This window comes from Amblyomma maculatum, chromosome 1 (genome assembly GCF_055883805.1).
Source record: "Amblyomma maculatum isolate TAMU_Amacu chromosome 1, ASM5588380v1, whole genome shotgun sequence".
Classification (NCBI taxonomy): Eukaryota; Metazoa; Arthropoda; class Arachnida; order Ixodida; family Ixodidae; genus Amblyomma; species Amblyomma maculatum.
In genome coordinates this window covers 419,832,604-419,848,367 of record NC_139344.1, presented here as the reverse complement: position 1 = coordinate 419,848,367, position 15,764 = coordinate 419,832,604, and the positions used below count along the sequence as shown (strand labels likewise).

Below are 15,764 nucleotides of genomic sequence, written 5' to 3'. Positions count from 1 at the left end.
GGCATCTTTAAGAACCTTCCTCAATTCGTTAGCCTAATCTGACTCTTGGCACTTGAAATTCCCAATCGAGGTCATATGTTTGTGACAGCATGCTCCGGTCAATCAATCAATGTTTTCGAACCACTCAGGACAGCCCCAATAACGTGTCATTGTCTTACCAATCAGCTGCATTTTTTGCAATCTAGGGTTTGCACCATCTCGGCGGATTCAGCACCATGTTCCAGAAAGCCAGTGACGGCGGCCGGCTAGCAGTCACCAAGTAAGAGTGCTGTTATGACTCGCACTGTGTTTTGTTTGGTTTTATACTGACAGCATTATGCTTGTACTTCTACATCGAATGCGAATTTAGATTACCTTAGTAAATAGCAGTACCGGTGTATTAACGTAGCGACTTGTTATTAATACGAATACATTACTAGGCTAGGTCGTGTGCTGAAAATGTGTGCACAGAACGTGTACAGTGTTGTGTCTTTCTCGTAAGAATTGTGATAAAACGAGTGATTGTAATGGAAAGTAGCTGGAGTGAGAATTCTAAACAGAATAATTACGTCAAAAGAACGGTTAATTATTAATTAGAGTAAAAAATGTAAGCGTCAAATACATCAGACGTAGAAATAACCATACAAGTAATATCGACGTCGAAGAAATGTGACGCCATGCCACCCATAAGTGGATGTGTTTGAGACTTCATGAACAAATAAATGAGTGATAGTGATCATAGGTGGGCAATATGTATAAATTATTCAATTCAAATGCAATTAAGAAGTAAAAAAGCAAAAATCATTCAATATAGAAAACTGATAGAGCGGCAGGCGAAGCAGCTGAAGAATTCGAGATGTGTACAGTCACAGCTGAAGTAATGCGGAACATTCCTTGCCATCCTAAATCATTTATGTATCAAAATGCCGCAGTTACCACAGGTGTTTATGACATGCCCCTTAAAGGTTTGTAAAAAGTGAAAAGAGTTAATTCGCAGAAACCTGCTCAATATTATAAGAAGCGCGAGTGCACAAGAAGTTTAAGCTTCCCGTAGTTTCCGTGGCGTGGGCGCACCCTTAATGTACCAACGCAGCTCGCAAAGTAACGATATGTGCTGCCGTAACATATTCATGCACACACGCTCACAGATGTACGCGGGAAGAGAAATCATGCAACAGCAAAAGTGCTTCCATTTAAACAAACCGTACCAGCTGCGGCCAATGCCAGGAAAATCTTAGTCCGCATAACATCGTCGTGGTCTGTTTGTTTTAGAGGACTTATATAGATTTATATACGAAGCCCGGAACGATACGTCGACTTAGTTCTCCCTGCTCCAGCAAGGATGAAGAGCCAGAAGAAGTGAGAGGCAGTTCAGATTGCACCAGATAGTCTGTAGAGCGCCGCTTGAATCGGGCCAAGTAGAAAGAGCAGAAGGTACTATGTATAGAAGCACGCATTTGTGAAAGCGGAAAGTCAGGGACAAAACGCGGGCAAAACGCCGATTTGGACGTCCACCGCTGTGAACCCGTAACCAAGGGAGCTATAAAATAAACGCATGACCTTAGAGGTTTCCGCTTCATTCTCGCACTGAGCTGCTCAACACGGGCCATTTCCTTTGATTGGTCAGTATACCATGCTTGTTGCAGTAGGATGATCTGCCGGGCTAATTTGAGTCATTCCCTTCATCAAGCATTTTACGCAGCATGTTGACTTTTACATTACTTCGAAAGAACAAAGCCTTTTGTGCGAACGTCTTGCCAGGTCGCATTCAATCCGTTCTGCGACACCTAATTCACAACGGTATCACCCATCGCATGTTGGTAGTAATGTATTGTAACTTGATTTGTTTTCGATTTCTATGTCTATGTCGTAGCATGTAGTGTAAAGTTCTAAGGTCATATTTTGGTATGCAACACTTTCTTCTTAGGTTCTGTGCCTTACGGAAACTGTCGAGAAGATGAAATTTATGTTGGGAAAAAAATAAAATAAGGGCTGATGGGGACTCTTCCTCCACAAGACGATGTTTTTTTGGAAAAACATGTCTTGAAGTGTAGGACCAGTTATGAGGCTTAGTGTGCAACTGTTATCTGTAAAGTTCATAAAAATGCGCTATGTTTCAACGAAGTTATCCAATTATACAATCAGGCTATGCACCCTACAGGCCTCACCTCGAGTCCCACCGGTAGGGGCTCATTATCCTGTAGGAACTGGAGGGCTGCCGCGGAGTGAACATCCCCCCGGGTGCCAACCATCCCTATTGCAAGACAGGAACCCGCCACCTACCGCAGCGTGTGTGGTAGGTGGCCACCATCTTTCAATGGAATGCATGCAGCCTCCGCCCCCGTCTCTCTGACTTTCGACACTTCGTCTTCAAGCATCGTTTTCCTATAATTGCTATATCAGAATCTCGGCTTAATACTTCAATCCGTCTCTCAGGCTACACAGTACTGCAATCAACAACTGGTACAGACCTCAGTAAAGTTCTTCTGGCTATCCGGAAAGACGTCAACTTCATCCAGCATCCCATACCAACTGATCCACATAATGAGTACGTTGCAGCCACTTTAAAGTGCATGAACATGCAGTTTACAGTAATTGCTGCCTACATACCACCTCGTGCTAATTTCAATATTGAACGCCTACAAGATATCATGCGAAGTACCCCTGTGCCACACATTATAACGGGAGATTTCAACGCACATCATCCTGCTTGGGGAGGCGTCAGATCGACAGCCAGAGGCCGGCAGCTATTCGACTTCGCACTTTTCAACAATTTATTATTTCTCAACGACGGCCAAGCAACTTACTATGAAGGAGCACGGTCCAGTGCTCTTGACATCTCCATGATCTCTGCTGATCTGTCAGCTTCAAAAACCTGGTCTGTGGACATCGAGACTCATGGCAGCGATCACTTACCTACATGTATTGAGGTTTGTGGCTTTTCTCTCGCCTCTCAGCGGAATAAAGCTCGCTACACGAACTGGGAAGCTTTCGCTGATGCCGTAGAAAAGCAGGATCTGTCAAACTTAAATTATGACTCCTTCATTGCTGCAGTAGCACATGCTCAAACATTGCACACGAGAGTCCTCCACCTGCCAAAGGTGTACTCAGCTGTTGACGCCGAATATGAAAAACTTCGAGGAATACGTCGCAGAGCAGAAAGACGAGCGCGCAAGACACTTTCTAGAGACGATATCCGGACTTCTAGGCGAGCACAAAAACACGTTCAACGCCATTTGGACAAGCTAGAAAGAAGGAAATGGACATCTTTTTGTGCAAAATTAGATCCTAGAAAGCCACTATCTAAAGTATGGAGTACTGTACGAAGCTTAAGAAGTCAGCCTTCACAACTGCATCCTTTCGAGTGCGTGGCTCTAAATGCCAATACTACTTGTCTTCATGTAGCAGAGATTTTCTGTTCAAAGATGATTGCTCCATTAGCAGCTCCTTCACTGCAAAATGTGCTCCCCACCTTTGTCCCGTCGCCCAACACTTCTTTCCTAGACGAATTGTTCACTATGGAAGAACTTCAAGCTGCGCTAGCAGTTACCAACAAAAGATCTTGCCCAGGGCCTGACCGTGTTAGCAACATTTCGCTGTCGCGTCTTGGAAGAAAAGCCAAAACTCAGCTGCTTACCATCTATAACAACTCTTGGATAGCTGGCAGCCTTGTAGAGAGCTGGAAGACTGCGCGCGTAATACCCGTCCTTAAACCTGGTAAGCCATCAATTGATATAAACGCTTAGCGCCCTATTGCACTGCTAAGCTGTGTTGGGAAATTGATGGAAAAAATGGTTCATTCACGCCTTACCTGGGACTTGACGAATAGGGGAATTTACCCTCCATCAATGTCTGGCTTTCGAAAAGGTCGAAGCAGTATTGATAATGTTATTGCTCTTGCCAACTGTGTCAGGCGCAGCAAGCTGAGCGGTCTTTAATTATTGCCGTTTTCCTTGACGTTAAAGGAGCATTTGATCATGTCACGCACGAGGCGATTCATTCAGCCTTGCGTCTTTCTGATTATCTTCGTGATAGGACCATTTACATGTCAACGGATCATGGTGACACGTCCTTACATCATGTGTCTCGTGGCGTTCCTCAGGGAGGGATTTTAAGTCCAACCCTCTTCAATATATCTCTTCTTGGTTTGGACAAGTCCTTGCCACCTACTGTTGAAATCTCCCTCTACGCAGATGACATCTGCATATGGTGCTCCGGAAGAAACAGGCGCATTGTGCATGCTCGGCTATTAAAAGCAATAGTTGGCATTGCATTATTTTTAAACAAGCGAGGTCTTGTTATATCTCCAGAAAAGTGCGCAGCAATTTCATTTTCACGACGTGATCTCTCCCGTTATGTACTGAAAGTTGCTGGCACTCTTATACCGCATGTCAACCATCAAAAATTTCTAGGTGTGACCTTTGATAGGTCTCTTTCATGGTCACCACACGTTCAACAACTTAAGACCAAACTCTCCTCATACGTATCTATATTCCGTATGCTCTCAACGACCAGAAGAGGCTGCTCTACCGATTCCTTATTACGGCTTTATGGAGCACTTTGTGAAGGTCTCCTGCGTTATAGCCTCCCTGTTCTTTAAGGCCTCTCGCAGTCAAGCATTAAACTACTTGAAGCCATGCAGGCAAAAGCTTTGAGAGTGTGCCTAGGTCTTCCAAAGAACACTTCCACAGTGGGCACTCTGGCGGGGAGCAGACGTCTATCTGTAACCGTGCTGATACCGCAGGAGCTGCTTCGCGCCCAGCTGCGCTTTGCACGTGAACCTACCCACCCGTTTTCAGAGGAAAGTATGACATCACTCTCCCATCTACTGCCTGCGCATTATCAACGCGCAGTACCGTCATCTTTCCCACCTTGGAGGTTTGCTTCATGGCAAATTTGGACAACTATACCGGGCATCAAAAGAAAAGCCCACACCCCAGGATCCGCACTTAAATACTTCGCCCTTGAGCACATCTGTGCACGCTACAGTCATCATTGCCGCATCTATACTGATGGCTCTGTCACAGCTATTTCTTTATCCATCGGCGTGTGGATACCATCAATGCACACCGCAATCTCGGCAACACTCAGTCATCGCACTTCAGCTGTGGCTACTGAGTTAACAGCTCTGAGAGAAGCAATTATATATATTCTACAACACCCTGCAGCATGGGTTATCTTCAGCGATTGTCGCGCTGCACTACAATTGCTTAAATCATCAAGAATTCAGGAACAGCTCGTCATTGACATAAATAAGCTACACACAGAGGCCTATGACCTGAGTCACAGCATTGTGCTACAGTGGTTACCTGCTCACTGCGGCATCGCGGGCAACGACTTCGCCGACGCCGCTGCAAAAGAACTAAAAGATTCCACAAGGACAATTTCAGTACCATTCTCATGAAGAGATGCAGCAAGACTTGTAGCAACTGAATCATGGCGATTGCAACGCTCTCTGTGGTGTGACCTTAACCATCAATATCGACCTCTACAGCGAATAGATCCCATTTGCGTCTTTCGAATTAGTCACAATTTGAACAGGTGGCATCGAAACTGTCTACACCAAATCCGCTTGAATGTGTAATACACAAACTTCTTCCTACATAAAATAGGCATAGCGAGCAGTCCTCTGTGCTCTACATGTGATGTGTGTGAAACTTTTGAACATTTGGTAACCTCCTGTCAACGGTTTACTGCACATCGCAGGATACTGCGCAATAATTTAAGCTTACCTAAAGACACAACCTTGCGCCTTGAACATGTCCTGGGTCCTTGGTGCGACGGATCGTCTGCTGCGCGAGCTACCAAGGCCTTACTCACTTTTCTGAAGGACACAGGGTTGATTATTGCCCTTTAAAACCCATCTGTGTGTGATTATGTGCGTGTGAAAGTTAAGGACACAGGGTTGATCAATACCCTTTAAAACTCGTCTGTGTGTTTGGTTATGTGCGTGTGAAAGTGTGCGACACCGATTCTCTTTTTTCTCATTTATTTCCCCTTCCCCTCCCACACTCTGTCACCCTCATCCCTCAATCCTCATCAGGAGTAGCATGCTAGGCTTACCACCAGGCAGACATCTCCTGTTGCCATTAAAATATCTCTCTCTCTCCAATTATAAGTTCGAAAGCATATTTTTACCCTTTAAGCTCATGGTTTTCCTGGCGTGTATATGAGTTGACGAAGTCGATGACATGCAATACACAGCGCCAGTGATTGGGTGTAAACCACAGAGTACGAATGCCTGCGACGATAGCTGTGAGATTCCACACTCACTTGCTACGAGAAATACTTGGTAGCCAAAACATTGCACTGTTTTTTTTCTTTTCTTTTCATTGTTGACTGTTACTATGCTAGGCGTACACGGTCGCTATAGGATAAAGAACACAGCAACCTCAGTCAAGGTTTAGCACATAGTAGAGACCATTTGAAGCAAAACAGATATTTTGTAACGCGGCTATGACTGCCTGCTAAAATCGATATTTTTTGTATTATGGAATATCAATCCAGAACTCGTGCACACATTTAGAAGGACGCATTGGGTCTAAAATTTTTCTTCAGAAGACATGCGAGTATTCAAACTTTTTATCTTCCTTGCAGCTTCAGCTTGAGCTTGTACGAGACGTACACGACATGGAACATGCTGATCTGCGGAACGCTCAGCTGGATGGGCTCCTACTGCGCCACACAGACGCAGGTGCAGCGCTACTTGAGCATCGGCTCGCTCAAGGAATCCCGAAGGCAAGGCCCTACAGCTACTCTCACGGTGCATTTCCTCATGCTTTCCCATATGATTGGATGTATTCATCCTACTCTGGAATTTACCTGTTACTCTAAATACCTTTTTGAATGTTCGTCATTTCTCCACACCTAAAAACCGCAGCTTATTGTTTTTCTATGGAAGAAAGAATAAAGACCGCTCATGAGTAAAAAGAGAAGTGTAATTTATTATCTGAAAACCCGCCTTACAAGCTATTCAATACTGGCGATAACCGTAACACGACTTTAAAATGAGCAAGAAAGTTCCCGTGAATATCTTGTATAATGTTTGGCCGGAAACTAAACGGCAGGCAGGCACAACGGAAAGAAGTCAGCACAATTAAGCTGTCAACAATTTACTTTGCCAAACTAGAAGCTAGGTTGCCAGCAAAGTTAGCAACACGTGTCAATTAGATGGCACTAGGTATGACATCACAAGTTCTGGTTAGCTTCTTTGCGCATTGCCGGAACTGGATCGTGACTGACGGAGGCCAGGACGTTGTTGCTCAACTGTCTTAAGCAGCTCACGAGTACACTTCACGTAATGCCACGTGGTCTTACAGTATGAAAAGCAGAAAGCTGTACACATACCAGTCCGGTCTTTAGGATTTAGATTTATTGAACAGAACCTCAGAATTGACAGCGCCAAAAACAAGTAGGTTGCCTCTCACGAAAAAGTAACAACTCGTTTTTATTCGAGCACCAATTTAAACACCAGCAATTAATATTTATTGCACGCATGCAGTTAAGGTTTATTTAGAGAAGCATGACAAAAAGAGATGTACAGTTTTGAGTTAAAGAATTTTTATTGCTAACGATACACGATGCGAACTTTCATTCTCGCTCCGGTGTTTATGATGATCCAGGGCATTGCTGCTGAACATTCCTGGCGGCGTTCTCACCGTGCTGCTGTCTCTGGTCTCGGGGCTGATTCTCTACGCGGTGTACGGGGACTGTGACCCCAGGCTCACAGGAGACATCGACAAGGCGGATCAAGTGAGGCGTGGTGCTTCATCAAATTGAAAATTAACCGTTAAGCATTATAGCTGTTGCGAACAAAGCATAAACGCGGCCGCTGTGGGGTCACGACCCTATAGATTGTCTATTTATTGAATGAATACTACGCTGACATGAAATTGCAGATCGCTAAGCGGATTCTGACTCATTTTCTGCACATCGTTCCTTGCATCACGGCATTCAATCAGTTTAGTAGAAAGTATCACAAAGAATGGTTGCCTGACTTTGTGTTCTCTTTAGTATTATAAGTTATTAGTTACATATTACGGGTAGAATTTCTATATTATTGATTTGTACGCGGACACCGAAAGCTACACGAACGATGTACACTAAAAGCTTGTCGCTCTGAGAGGAAGCAAGGTTGTGCTCAAAACTGTTACGAAAGGTCAGCAAGGAATTTCATATTTATCTTCGTCGCCACCATCATAATTATCATTTTCGCTGCCCCTGTGCCACGGTAAAAGAATTTAACCCAGTCTTAAGGCAGTTGCAGAAATTTTATCCCCGCAGTCTTCGTAATCTCAACCACTCACTTGACAATCGGCCACAAACCGCTGGGTCTGAATCTGTTTCTTCCTTATAAGAGGTCGTCATCAGCTGTTCTCTACGCTTCTCGCGCCTTGTCCTTGCCAATATATGTTGGATATTTTGGCATTGCCTTTCGATTGCGTTGGATACCTGTCCGATCATGCTCTTTTTTGCCTTTTATTGCTGCACCAGTCACTTATCATAGCTCTCTGTGCCTCCTTTAGTTTAATATCTTTCAATTTTTTAAGCCCCCAAGGTCCTGCCCCTGATATTATCTAAGGCCATGCATCGAGATAGAGACTAATAGGCAGACTACCAAGATGAGCCGCTTTTCTCTTTTAATGTAATTCGAAATACATATTATTTCTCACTATGAGAAATGAATATTTGTTCCCCGTCTCACTTTGTTTTTGTCGGCTTCAAAATAAATTGTTATCCGTTGGTTTTATTAGGAGTTCCTTTTGCGATTCGTCAAGCGATGAATGCTTGTAGGTAACCAGCATCTTACTGCATAGAGCTTTCAAAAGAAAAATAGGCGCAGAGAGTATATTGCAGTGATCACAAGTATAAGCTGTAGAAGAAGGACATTCAGGACGGCGTCGAGGTCGACGGAGAAGCGGGGCGATCAAGACCAACACGATCTGCGCGATGGCAATTCCACACCTTCGTCTTTTTCATCATCGTCCAGCGAAGCGGTCCATCTTCTTCTTCACAATGCCCCCCAGGGAAAAAGGAGCCATCCTGGCGACTTAAGGGGACGAAGACACAATGGGGTCGTAGAATGGCTTAAGGCGCTGCACATGAACAGTTTCACGGCTACGGCGTCGCAAATCGGAAGATGGCGTAAGCGGCACAACAACATAGTTCACCGGTGAAGTGCGCTCGACAACGCGGTAGGGCCCATGATACTTGGAGATCATTTTTGTTGAGAGGCCGGGGCTGCCGGATGGAACCCATAGCCACACGAGTGAGCCGGGCTCGAAGTATGGTGCATTCTTCTGATTGGTGTCATGGCGATATTTTTGGCGCCACTGAGAGTCGGTTGTGAATGTCCGTGCAATCTGGCGGCATTCTTCTGCTTGCTGTGCAGCTTCGGTCGCTGTGGTACATTCTGATGCGTCAGGGGTGTGTCAGGGTTGTCAGGGCAGTATCAAGGGGAGCAGATGGATGCCGACCGTACAGCAAAAAGAACGGAGAGAAACCCGTGCTGGATTGCGTAGTAGTGTTGTACGCGTAGGTGATGTAGGAAGGACAATGTCCCAGTTGGTGTGGCTGGATCCGACGTACTTCACGAGCATGTCACCGAGGGTGCGATTAAGTCGTTCAGTAAGGCCGTTTGTCTGCGGGTGGTAGGCGGTGCAAGTCCGGTGAATAATTTTGCACTGAGCGAGCAAAGCCTGAACGACCTCAGATAAGAAAGCACGGCCTCTGTCGATTAGTAATTCACGAGGAGCACCGTGACAGAGAATGAAGTTCTTCAATAAGAAACCGGCCACATCTCTGGCTGTTGCAGCTGGGAGCGCGGCGGTTTCGGCATATCGCGTCAGGTGGTCGACGGCGACAATGACCCAGCGATTGCCATCAGCTGTGTACGGAAGAGGGCCATAGAGGTCAATTCCAATGCGGTCGAAGGATCTAAGCGGGCATCTGAGAGGCTGTAAATCACCAGCCGAACGGTGAGAAGCAGGTTTGCGGCGTTGGCAAGTCAAGCCCGATCGAACGTGCCTAAGTACCGAGGTGTACATACCGCGCCAATAGTAGCGAAGACGGATTCGAGTGTACGCCTTGAAAACTCCGGCGTGACCGCACTAAAGATCGGCGTGAAAAACTGTACATATTTGAGTCCGTAGATGGCGCGGAATCACAAGCAGCCATTTCTCTCCACTCGAGTTGTAGTTGCGCCGGTAAAGGAGGTGATCCCGAATCTCATAGAGGTAAGCTTGACGGCAAAGAGCGCGTGAAGGGGTAATCGCTGAATTGTTGGAAAGGTAGTCAATAAGGGATGCGATCCATGGATCCTTTCGTTGTTCAGCGGGCATGTCACTGATGTCGAGGGAAGATACCTCAGAGCCCGAGACGGAGAGGCTGGCAAGGTCGGCTGGCAGCGGTGAGCGAGACAAAGCGTCGGCGTCTGTATGCTTGCGACCTGATCGGTAAATAACACGGATGTCATATTCTTTTAGACGAAGAGCCCACCGTGCCAAGCGGCCGGAAGGGTGCTTGAGCGATGAAAGCCAGCAGAGGGCATGATGGTCCGTGACTACATCAAACAAACGCCCGTAAAGGTAAGGGCGAAACTGTGAGGGCCCAAACGATGGCCAAGCACTCCTTTTCCGTTACAGAGTAGTTCGCTTCGGCTTTTGTAAGAGTATGACTGGCATACGCAACTACGTATTCACCGAAGCCGGAGGGGCGCTGAGAAAGCACAGCGTGGATGCCGACACCACTGGCGTCTGCATGCACTTCGGTTCGCATCTCAAGGTCAAAATGGCGCAAGATGGGCGGAGCTGTGAGGTGGCGGCGCAATGTGTTGTCGGCGTCCTCGCATGCTGGTGACCACAGCGAAATATCTGAGGTATTGCCGAGGAGCTGAGTCAGCGGGGCGACAATGGAAGCAAAGTTCCGTATAAAACGCCGAGAGTATGAGCACAGGCCCAAAACACTTCTTAATTGCTTGATGGTAGCAGGCTTCGGAAACTCGGTCCGAGCTCGAAGTTTGGCGGGATCAGGACGTATACCCTCCTTGGACACAACGTGGCCTAAAATGGTCAGCTCACGAGCAGCGAAACGACACTTCTTCAAGTTGAGCTGCAGGCCGGCGTTCGCAATGCATGCCAAGACCTGCTTCAGGCGAGAGATGGGGGTCGCGAAATCCGGCGAGAACACCACGATGTCGTCAAGGTAACAGAGGCACGTCTTCCACTTCAGGCCACACAGTATAGTATCCATCATACGCTCGAATGTAGCAGGTGCATTACAGAGTTCGAAGGCATGACGGTAAATTCAAAGAGGCCACCGGGGGTGACAAATGCGGTTTTAGGGCGATCTTCCACAGCAATGGGTACCTGCCAGTAGCCGGATCGTAAACTCGAGCGAAGAAAAGAGTTCAGCACCTTGTAAGTAGTCGAATGCATCATCTATACGCGGAAGGGGGTAGACGTCTTTTCTCGTGATTTTGTTCAGGCGATTGCAGTCGACGCAAAAGCGTATAGAACCGTCTTTCTTCCTCACTAGGACAACAGGAGAGGACCACGGACTGTTAGACGGCTCAATCTTGCCATTCTCAAGCATAGTATGAACTTGGGCTTCAATAACTCGGCGCTCGGTGGCAGACACTCGATAGAGGCGCTGGCGCAGAGGAGCATGGGAACCGGTCTCAATGTGGTGGGCAACAGTTGATGTGCGGCTCAAAGCAGGCTGATGAGAGTCGAATGAAGAGCGTAACTGATGAAGCAGTGCGATGAGTTCAGAGCGTTGAGGCCCAGGAAGACTGGCATCGATGGAGTGGAGAAAAACGTCGGCAGAAGACTGGTCCAGCGCAAGAACAGGCGGTGTGAGTGCAGCCAAGTCAGCGGGCTGCGAAGAGGGTGTTTCGTCAGCGGTGAGAATAGAATCCATGAGCTGGATGGTGCCGAGGCATTCACCGCGACGCAGGGATGCGGGAAATGAAAACGGATTAGAAAACCAGAGCGCGGTGAGGCCAGCTGATATAAAAAGTACGGCATAAGGCAGGGGGAGACTTTTGCGGTCTAGAAAGGTAGTTGATGGGGTGAAAAGTACATCGGTATTGCGGGAAAAACAGAAGCGGTGGGCACAAGAACGAAAGAGCGCGCAGGAAGATCAGTATCTTCGGCAACGACCACTTTGGGATAAGGAACGTCCGGCGATGGTTCGTCTAGAGCAAAAATCTCTAGTTAAGCACGAGCACAGTTTATCACCGCATTATGACGCGATAGAAAATCCCAGCCCAAGATGAGATCATGCGAGCAGGAAGTCAAAACGATGAACTCTATTGCGTACACAACTTCCTGAATGACGACTCGTGCTGTGCACACCACTATAGGCTCTATAGGCCGTGCATTTGCCGTGCATAGTGAGAATCCTGAAATTGGTGTCGTCACTTTGTGCAATGAACGGCAAAGACTTGCAGCCATGGCAGAAACAGCAGCGCCGGTGTCGACCAGAGCCAGTACTATAACGCCGTCAACAGAAACTTCAAGGAGATTTTCGGGAGATACGTGAGGCCTTTGACAGTTCGCTCGTTGCGCAGTTCTCGCCTCAGGAACTGCGGCATTCAGTTTTCCTCTTGCGCAAGATTGGGACGCCGTCGCAGAGGGGATAGAAAACGGCGACGCGGCGAGGTTGAGCGGCGAGGAGAAAAGGTGGTACGGTCATCAGCGACGGAACTTGCAGATGGATCGCTGGCGGCTTACTGACCTCTGGGCGGCTGCCAGGAAGCTGACATTCGGCGCTGTAGAAAATAATCGGGAGTGCGATTTCGGCAGTTGCGGGAAACAGGGCTAACAAATCCGCAGGAATAACAAATGGGACGATTATCACTGGTTCGCCATGGATTGCGGCGCAGCGGACGTGGTGGAACCAAAGGCTGTGGTGCCTGAGGAAATTCATGCACAGGCCCTGGAGGCGTAGCGTACACCACCGGGTAGCTAGGTGGCCGTGGTAGTGCAGCGACGGCAGCGTACGTCAGCGGTGCGACAGGAGTGGGGGCGCATGTCGATGGTGGAGCGAAAGGGACGTCGGTGTATGCGAGGAGCTCCGCGGCCGGCGCGGTCTGAGGCATGGGCGCCGGCGGAGGGGCAGATGGAAGGGCCTCCGCCACGCGGTCGGCGATGACTTGTCGAAGGGGCGCCAAATTGCGGGACAGCTCGCAGTTTGTTGGCTGCAGAGATATTTGGCGAGCAACTTTCTCGCGGATGAAGTCTTTGAGCTGCTGTAGCAGCGAGGAGGTCTCAGATGTTGCGGAGAGGCCAGAAAGTGACTCTGCAGGCGCGGAAGGTTGCCGAGGGAGGATGCGCTGTTTGCGCAACTCATCGTAACTCTGGCAGAGGTTTATAACTTGAGCAACAGTAGTCAAATCCCGGGAGTTTAACATCTGAAAGGCGTCATGTTCGATGCCCTTCAGGATGGGCTTTATCTTCTGTGGCTCGGACATCTGAGCGTTTACGCGACTGCACAAGTGGAGTACATCTTCAATATAACTTGTAAATGTCTCGCCGAGCCGCTGTGTTCGATCCTGTTGACGTTGTTCGGCGCGGAGGTTTCGTTCTGCTGGACGACCAAAGACGCTTGTAAGACTAGCCTTGAATGAGTCCCAAGTCGTGATATCGGCTTCGTGGTTACGATACCACAAGTTGGCAACGCCGGCCAAATAAAATATGACGTTTGTTAACTTCGTGGCGTCGTCCCACTTATTATACGAACTCACTCGCTCGTACGAAGCAAGCCAGTCTTCGCAGTCAGTGTCGTCAGTCCCGCTCAAGAGCGCAGGGTCTCGCTGGCGTAAGGAGCCAGAGCAGACAATCGGGGGGTCATCGGGTTTGGCTGGGGGGTGTTCGTCGTTAGCCAAACGAGTTACCGGGAGCGTGCGGGTGCGAAGATTCAGCGTGAGACAAGGATATCAGGCCGCACCTCCACCAAATGTAGAAGAAGGACGTTCAGGACGGCGTCGAGGTCGACGGAGAAGCGGGGCGATCAACACCAACACGATCTGCGCGATGGCAATTCCACACCTTCGTCTTTCTCATCAGCGTCCAGCGAAGCGGTCCATCTTCTTCTTCACAAAGCATCCATTTTGACATCGGGACCGAAATGCTGCTAAAATATGAGCATTATGCAATATTTTTTAGGAACAGTAACCTTTGACTGGAGCCAATTACTTACAGTCCGTTTAAGTTGATGATTCAAATCGCTTTGATATGCGTATAATTTAGTAAGAGCAAATGAACAAAGAAAGCAAATAAAATGGCCCTCCTGATGCCAGCGCATTACTACAGTCGAAAATCCTTCTAAACATGCTTAAGCACTTTCCGCTAGCATGACCCTGAATCCGTGATACACCAGCGAACATACGTTTATGTTGCATAGTGCGTTCGACATTTTGATAGCAAAATGAAAGTCGACTGGCTTTGTAACCGGAGTCTTCTGAGGTGAAAGGAACCGAAAATAATGTTGTTCATATTTGTCCTCATATACTGCTTCTTTCGACTTGTTCGACTGGCGTGGGATTGACCAGCGCAAGACGACGGCTTCCACGAGCGTGCGGTTCTAATGCACTCGGCAGTCTACCTCAGCGTGTCTGGAAGCCGTCTCATAGCGCTCGTATTCCCTCTGTGACTGCATTGGGAGCAAACTGTGCAGCAAAGTATAGCTTGAAGATATCAAAACGTAGGTACACTACAATCGGTACCTGAATCAGATAGTGTCAACAAATATTTTGTAGATATCCTTCTGCGGAACTGTTATGCTCCTATTTCCGAGCCTGAGTAGTAGTAAAGGTAAGAACACTGTCTGCATGCTCTCACTTTGATTTCAGCTCATGCCGTACATAGTGCAGGACCTACTGCGTGATTACCCCGGATTGAGCGGCATATTCGTCGCGGCAGTCTTCAGTAGCTCTCTCAGGTGAGTCCTATATCTCTCAGTGTCCGGTTTTAACTATCCCGAAGTTTTGAAGGTAATATAAAATTATTTCACATCTCAGCGTACGCTGTCGTAATTAAAAGGTTCTAATACTGATAAAATAAGATCCAACATAAATAAAAAGATGTTCTTGGGCAAATATGTAATACAAGTCATATTTGGGGACTAATTTTGTGACCAAATTTAAAAGCAAAGTATCGCTGCAGTCTTTTCTTATGTATAGGGTGTCCAAGCTAACTTCAGCCAAGGGCTAAAAAATAAAGCATTTGAGGTAGGCCAGAGAAACCACTTGTATACAGCTGCCAGCCATGAGCCGAAGCGCACGCACTTTTTATTTTGTAAATAACTAATTAGTAATTAAGAAACTTTTTCTCATTTACTAAGTATTGTCTTTAGACAATAAATGTGTTTTGCAAATTTGGAAAGCACCTTCTGAAGGCCTCATTCTATTAGTTTCCTATAAAGAAAGCCTCACGTGTATCGTTTTTCTTCGCCATCAAGATAGCCCGCGAAATGCAAAAATATGACGTGAATAACGCATTCGTGAGCCGCGATTGATATTATATGTGACTTTATATGTGGGTTGGTAGCTTAGGCTCTCGCGTCATACCCTCAAAGGATGAGCTTAAGTGTCCTCAATAATGTAGCACCTTACACTGATAGGGCGTGATAGGGGAATAATGTAGCAGGCAGAAGAAGTTATCGCCGTTGCTTTCGCTATTCAACAGGATTAAACAAAGCTAAACCACAACTAATTTTTTTTCTCGCCCAGCCGGACACAAAACTGGGCTTCAAGCATATACACGAGGAAGGTAGTATCCAGA

The 15,764-nt window shown here is 47.2% G+C and overlaps 1 protein-coding gene across 1 annotated transcript in view; it reads left to right on the top strand.

The window, feature by feature from the left end:
- Positions 1–15,764, top strand: part of LOC146209222 (sodium-coupled monocarboxylate transporter 2-like) — a 42,503-nt gene that overhangs the window by 11,900 nt on the left and 14,839 nt on the right. The window contains exons 3-6 of the mRNA XM_084579823.1: positions 186–259; positions 6,577–6,717; positions 7,602–7,731; positions 14,834–14,922. Of these exons, the coding sequence (XP_084435949.1) occupies positions 186–259; positions 6,577–6,717; positions 7,602–7,731; positions 14,834–14,922 (434 nt within the window). The remainder of the gene's footprint in view (positions 1–185; positions 260–6,576; positions 6,718–7,601; positions 7,732–14,833; positions 14,923–15,764) is intronic.